Source organism: Dermacentor albipictus, chromosome 5 (assembly GCF_038994185.2).
Source record: "Dermacentor albipictus isolate Rhodes 1998 colony chromosome 5, USDA_Dalb.pri_finalv2, whole genome shotgun sequence".
Taxonomy (NCBI): Eukaryota; Metazoa; Arthropoda; class Arachnida; order Ixodida; family Ixodidae; genus Dermacentor; species Dermacentor albipictus.
The window spans coordinates 153480663-153487441 of NC_091825.1; the positions used below are offsets into that span (position 1 = coordinate 153480663).

The following is a 6779-nucleotide window of genomic DNA, read 5'->3' on the forward strand; positions in this document are numbered from 1 at the left end:
CTCGAACCCTTAACCTGTGGTAACGAGCTCTCCTCGGATGGGGCTTCGCGCACCAGGCCCCGCCACAGGCCTCCACACAGGTCGCATCCGCTGCCCTCTGACGAGGAAGACTCCGACACGGCCGCCAGGGAAGCCCGCGAGGGCTTCCTCACTAAGGCGCTCTTTGACGTGACCTTGCGCGCCGCCGGCATTGCCGCGGCTCCCGAGCTGGTCGCATTGAACGAGAAGTGCGTAGACTCGGAGTCACGGCGTTCCCGGGCTGGTTCCGACAGCAGTGCGCCCTGAGCACGATGCGCGCGATGAGAAGTCTTGTCGCGCTTTTGTTCGCCAGCGGGTCCTGCCGCAGGGCGCGCCGGCTTCTCAGCTGCTTTCCTGCTGACATCCGACCATAGTCTGCGCTTCCGTTCTGCCAGCGACATCGTCTTGGGAGGAAAGGCGCTGTCCTCCGGTACCGGATACGGCACCGCAGAGCGCGGCCCGGGGTACATGGCCGCCAGGGCCGCTCTGCGAACCTCGCTGCTGGCGAGAGCTGCCCTCTTCATTAGCTCAGTGGCTAGGAAGTCTCGTCGGCGCCGTTCCGTCTCGGTGTCGTACTGCAGCCTCCGGAGTGCCAGCGAAGCTATCCGAAGGTCCTCGGCGACTGCGGCCGTGTACTTGATGTGCTGCGTTGTGTCCGCGGCGCAGCGGGTTTCCCACGGCTGGTAAAGCCTCGAAGCGCTCTGAGCACGCCGAGGGGATTTCTCCCTCCAAGAAGAAGAGCGTCGGCTCTGAGAAGTATGTTCGTAATCTTCTTCCTCAGGTTGCCAATGTGCATCCTCGCCTATCGCAGCGGGCGACCTGCTTTCCGAAATACCCCTCTGTGAAATACGTCGCGTGTAACAAGTCTCGACCGGCTCCGCGACGCCGTGGGCCTCTTGTGGGGGTGGCAGGCTTTTGTAAATTGCTCCCGAAAGCGTCTCATGGTCGGCAAGAGCATAGTACCGTGTTCGCGATGACCTCCTAGTTGACAATGACCGAGAGGCTCTCCGAGGCGGGAGTTCCACCGCGTGCTGGGGCCAGCTCCTGGACGGCCTTCCGGAAGCTGCTCGAGACATCTCCCTCTGGCCTAACATGGAAAACGTTGATGGCGGACTTGGGGGCGATTCGCTCTGCCACATCTGCGCGACGGACGTTCTTTCAGACGCCAACCGCCTAGGAAGCGCTAGAGAGAGCCTTTTCCCTTGCTGGGCCCGCGGGTCAGCCAATGCGACGCTCTGGTAGAAGGACTCATCTTCCTGGCTGTCTTGCAAGTATGATGTTGGTCCAAAGGGCCCGCCTGACGTACCGGTGGAACGTGTGAAAATAACGCTAGCTCTTCTGCTAGGAGTCAGCATTGATGCTTGCGAAGCGGATAAGGGGATAGTCTGAGCCATTTCTCTTTGCAAAATTCGTTGTGGCTCGGCATAGATTGTCTCCTGGTCTAACGTCATCTGTGACTGTACCTCATGTGGAATAGTCATTTGTTTGCTAGTTACTTTCTGACCTGGGCCTGAGATCTCCTTAGCAGGAAACGGCTGCAATGACATAGGCTGGCCTGGAAGTGCTTGTGTTGGCACGGGCTGGTCTGCAAACGATGTAGTTTGTTCCGGCGTATATTGTGACGCCATAGACTGAGTAGGCCTCGGCTCTTGTGGCATAGGTTGCGTTGACATTAGCTGACTAGGCAATGTTTGGCTAGACGCTAAGTTCCCTTGCATCAATTCAGCAGGGGTAGGTTGAACAAGCGTGAACTGTCCTGACATTGGCTGACTAGACAGTGAATAGCTAGGCGCCATATGACTTTGTATCGTTTGAGCAGGCATATATTGAGCAAGCGTAGGCTGTCCTCGCATTGTCTGATCGACGGTCATCTGCTGATCAGCAATTTTGTCATCAGGTGTCGGCTGACCGAGAATTGGCTGGCCAAGGTTCGGCTGAAAAGTAATCAGGTGCGTTTGTTGATCAGAGATAACGGGTGCAGGCTGTTCACCAGCGTTCACAGGTTGACCAGCTATCAGTTGGGAAGGTGGTGGGGGCACTTGTGAACCCTGAGTGTCCAGGAACGGCAGGGGATGCAATTGAGAAGTGACCTGAGGTGCTGCCCCCGCGGCGGCATACTGCGATGTGCCCGCCCGCTCGCCGTAACCAAGAAAAGCTTCCAGATGCGAGAGAATACCCGAACTGGGTGCCGAGCGACCCAGCAGCAGCGGCTGCTGGGTCGCTTCGGAATATGAGCGCGGGAGAAGATCCACGGGACTGCTGGGCAGCTGGGACGCGACGGGTTCTTTTTTTTTCTTCTTCTTCTTCTTGGCTTTCTTGCCCTTGATGGCGTCCTTTGCTTCGCTCCCGTCCAACTTTTCCGCGCCGGCTTTGGGGTGGAGGACCTTCTTGGAAACGCTGGCCTTGCTATCGGACCTGCCTTCTTTGCTGGAGGACTTCTTAGAAGCCTTCGGCTTCTTCAGCGAGCTCGTGCTCAAGTCTTTGCTGGAGGCAGCTAGCGAAGCAATCTTTCCGACGCCGTCATGCGTTGCTGCGTCGTCGATGACCTTCTTTTTTTTCTGCTTCTTCTTTGATTTCTTGCCACTCGCCGACCCGTCCACCCTGGGAATCTTCATGGCACTCTTCTTCGGTTCGGAGCCCGCCGGCTGCCCCTTGCCTAGCTTGGCGTCACTTCCTTTCACGGCATCCGCCATGGCAAATCGCACACTGTGGAGCTGTGAGGAGACGCCGGCCGCGATCACAAAGGCAGGAGAGAGATCGAGCTGTTCGCGTGCGATCGTTCTTGTTCTCTTTCTTGTTCCCGAGCAGTAATTACCCACTACGGCGGAAGAAGCATGTTAAGTATGTTTGATAAATCAAACTAAAGCTTAGCTAGGAAAGGGCGGAATAATGCCTTTCTTCAGCCCAATTTCCTTAGTTATACAACCCAATTAAATTGTCTGCATTCCTTTGCGAAGGCTTACCGCGAACAGATTTGTACGCGTCATTGAAAAACAAAGTTACCGATTACAATTACTTCATTGAAAAATGTAGCTGATTACACTTACCAATTACGAAAGCTATTGACTTGTATTGACGTTGCCTTACGTTAGCATTCTTTGCGAATTTCATGCAGTGCCTTTCAGAATGATGTCCATTTGTAGCCATTTTCACGTCAACTTGTGCTTCTGGGTGTGCTGTGGTTGCTGGATATGCGCTCGAATAGACAGTTTGGGAATAGGCAAATTGGGCCATTGGGTATGTGCGGCTGGGCATGTGACACTGAAGGTACGTGAACATTTGGGCAATCCTCCAGAATAGGCTTGTGCCACTGCGTAAGTGGCCCGCATAGATAAGCAGAACAAGGGGCAAGGAGAAGTCGATAGCAGAAAAAATCGACGAAGGCACTCCCCCTTCGTGTGACAAGTCACTGTTTCAATAAAGGTTCATTCATTCGTTCGGGTCAGCTACAGAGAAGTGAAAAGGTTGGCATAGAAAGCAGCCGTGTGTGGAGAAAGAAGTGAGCAGAATGGGACCACGAAGAGCATGCACTGAACTGTGCTCGGTTCTTGGCCAGTCGCCCCAGAGTGGGCGTGTGCCACTGACAACATCTGGCGCGGATATGCAAAATGTCATAAGGTTTTGAGGGACGTAAAAAAAAAATGGTTTCTTTCCTATTTTTTGCAGAAAAATTAAAAAAGAAGTGAAAAAAGAAAGACGATTGCACGCAGAGCTATGAAAAACCTGACACATTTATTTTTTAACACTAAAAAGAATACAATTGTTAGATTATTGCATCACAAAAGTCCCAGCAGAGCTTCAGGGCTCAAAATCTAGGCGCGATTGTCACAACCGCTGCTAGTACACGGTCCAACAATCCGAATCGAGTGTAGCCAGAGGCTTAGCTCACTCGACATGACGGTGCTGACGACAGCCTTTTAAAAAGAAACCTTTAGATCCGTAGCTCTGGGCCGTCCGGCAAGCCGAAGATGCCGCTCGAGTCCAAGGACTTCGAGCCGTCACCTGAGGCCACCACAGCAAGCACTGCCGGACTATTCTTTATTAAAGTTTCTTCTTCTTTAGATCCGTAGAAAGGAGTCGCATCGTAACAGAAGAATTCCGCGGGGAAGCTCTGTTTTCTTCTTTCTTTTCCAATTTTATTCTGATTGAAAAAAAAAACGAAAAGAACCTTTTCTTTCCCCGAAATTTTCAATGTCTCTTTCAACCGCTTACATCTCTAATCTAGCGTGCGTTGAGCTTGAGAAGTGAAGGAGATGTCGGTAGCGGAAGTTTGAAGAAGTCAGCCACACAGGAGTGAAGAATTGGGCGCTGCATTGGTGTGTCGCTACGTTGATCCAATGCTATAATCACATTACCGTCGACATTTGTCGTCCAATGGGTTCGCGGGATTTCTCTTTCTTTCTTTCTTTCTTTCTTTCTTTCTTTCTTTCTTTCTTTCTTTCTTTCTTTCTTTTGTTATTATGCGCTGACTGATTCTTTAGTTTTGCTTAAACAGCGCAACAACATTGCATTGTTTAGTCTGTGTCGTTCGACAAACTATCGGCCATTTTCGTTTGCCCGGTTTCCCATTATAGGCGGCGAAAGGAGACTTTATTACAGGTGGCAACAACATGCAGTCTTAACCTCTGCAGCAGCTCACTTTCCCGCTGTCGAAGTTACAAATGCAGCCATGCTGATTTCTTTTTGTTTACTTTTTTTTTAAACCTCGATAGCTTCCTTATGGGCGTGTTTACCTGGCCAAATGGGCCCGCTCGGGAATTCCCGTTTGTGTGTTGCGGGCTGAGCGCGAAGCTTCACGGGCGTTTTAAAAATAGCGTACCCAAGCGGCTTTCCGTACGCAAAGACCCAAACTCCATTGTAGACTCTTCACGAGGTGCTGAGAGGAGGCGTCACTCCCTGGCGCGCACCAATAGGACTATTGGTGCGTGCGCGTCACCGGGTAGCAAGCACGCTATAGCGTTCCTTCTCGCGTCCGTTCTGCAGCGTTGTCAGTGTTCGCCTCGCATCAGTTATATAAAGAAAGGCGCTCCGAGGTTTCCGCAGTGCTACAGCTAAAGAAAAAAAAAAATAGCGCGCGCACACAGACACGCGCGCGCGCACACAGGTAGTGCGTGCAGGGCAAGTTCGTGCGCTTTGTTGACATCAAAACCAAGAGTAAAGAAAAGCTTCCAGGCAAAAATAAAATTACTCTTTCATTGGGTCGCCAGAAATCGCTGCCTTTACTCGTCCAAAAGCATTACACGATATTAAATCATTCTTTGTAAGCAAACGCTGTTTAAATCGTATACGTGCGATCTTCATAGTCTTGCAGCTTCGGTGCATTTCAGTGATCCACAAAGTAGCGGGGTCGGAAAGCTTGTCACTTACTTAGATAATCAGCTTCTGTTCTTTCTGCATATAATTTTTTTTTTTCTCTCTATCTCAGGCACTTGCGGGGGTATTCTAATCATCATAACAGTGATTCATGGTTGCACTCACCTCGTCTAGGAAATGTCGGTTTCGCCTGAAACATTAACACTGAAAGGAATGTATTAGGCTATTATACGAAGTAATATAACGCTCGTTCTCGCGCGCTGCTCGGAGCGAGCATCGCGCGAAAGCGAGCGTGCGCATGGAAGTATGTGTGGACAAAAAAATGGGTCCATTTTCGCGCGTCGCACCGACACGTCTCCCGTACTGTCGATTCAGCGTGAGAGCGACATTGAGAAGATTATTAGCACAGACACTTGAGTAAGGCTTTTACGCCCAGGCATCCAGACATCAGCATTTTAGAGGGTCATGGCTGAAAACAGCATTTCCCCAGAAGAACTTACGCATATCATAAGAATCAAGAAGGCAAGAACATGGTTGAAATTTTTCCATATACATGCAAGGTCTGTCTTGCCAAAACGGGATGACCTACTGCCTCTCTTGGATTCCTGTGGTACTAATTTTGATGTGCTGATGTTTACCGAGACACGGTACAGCGAGGATTCTGAGCATTTTGTGATCCCGGGCTATAGCCATTTCTATTTGAATTAGCGGGACAGACGTGGCGGTGGTGTGTCATTGCAGATAAATCTTCCAGGTTTCCAATTATTGAATGATTTTACTACGACTACTTTAGACCATGAAATTTTGTGCATTAGAAACGGTAAAAACATGTTTGGCGTTGTGTACAGGCCACTAAATGGCAGTATTCCAGCATTTCTTATTTTCCTTAGCAATTTGTTTTCACATGCAAATGAAAATGGATACACGCTAACACTAAGTGGTGATTTCAATATTGATATCTTAATTGACTCCGGACCTGCTATAGGTTTACTACGGATTTTACAATGCATTGGTTTTCGGAATGAAATAGCATCTCCAACATGAATTACGACTTCATGCACATCTCTATACCAGACATGTTTACCACGAACACTCGTGCCGAAAAATCTATCTCCAATGTCCTCAGCTCCGATTTGAGTGATCATTTGCCCATTGTATGCAGCCAATCGAGAAACGAGAAGCTGCAGAAATAGAGTACCGCGATATTTCAACATTCACATTAGAAAATTTCCTAGAGAACGTCAAGCATGTTGACTGGAGCAAAGTGCTGCCGATTACAGATGCAAATGCGTCCTATGATAAATTCCTAGATCTTTTCAAACAGTGCTATTATGCCTCTTTTCCAACGAAAGTGTTTCGTAAGAGTAAAAAATCAAGGAAACCTTGGGTTACTCGACACCTGCTGAAAATTATTAAAATCAAAGATAAAATGTTTCAGGCGTTTCTTC

At 49.6% G+C, this 6779-nt stretch overlaps 1 protein-coding gene across 4 annotated transcripts in view; it reads right to left on the bottom strand.

The window, feature by feature from the left end:
* The window catches only part of LOC135902344 (bromodomain-containing protein 4-like), a 32280-nt gene extending 29489 nt beyond the window's left edge, over positions 1-2791 (bottom strand). For all 4 annotated transcript variants that reach the window (XM_065432337.1, XM_065432338.1, XM_065432341.1 and 1 more), the window contains exon 1: positions 15-2791. In XM_065432337.1, coding sequence (XP_065288409.1) covers positions 15-2711 — 2697 coding nt within the window. In that variant the 5' untranslated portion in view covers positions 2712-2791. The remainder of the gene's footprint in view (positions 1-14) is intronic.
* Positions 2792-6779: the final 3988 nt, after the last annotated feature.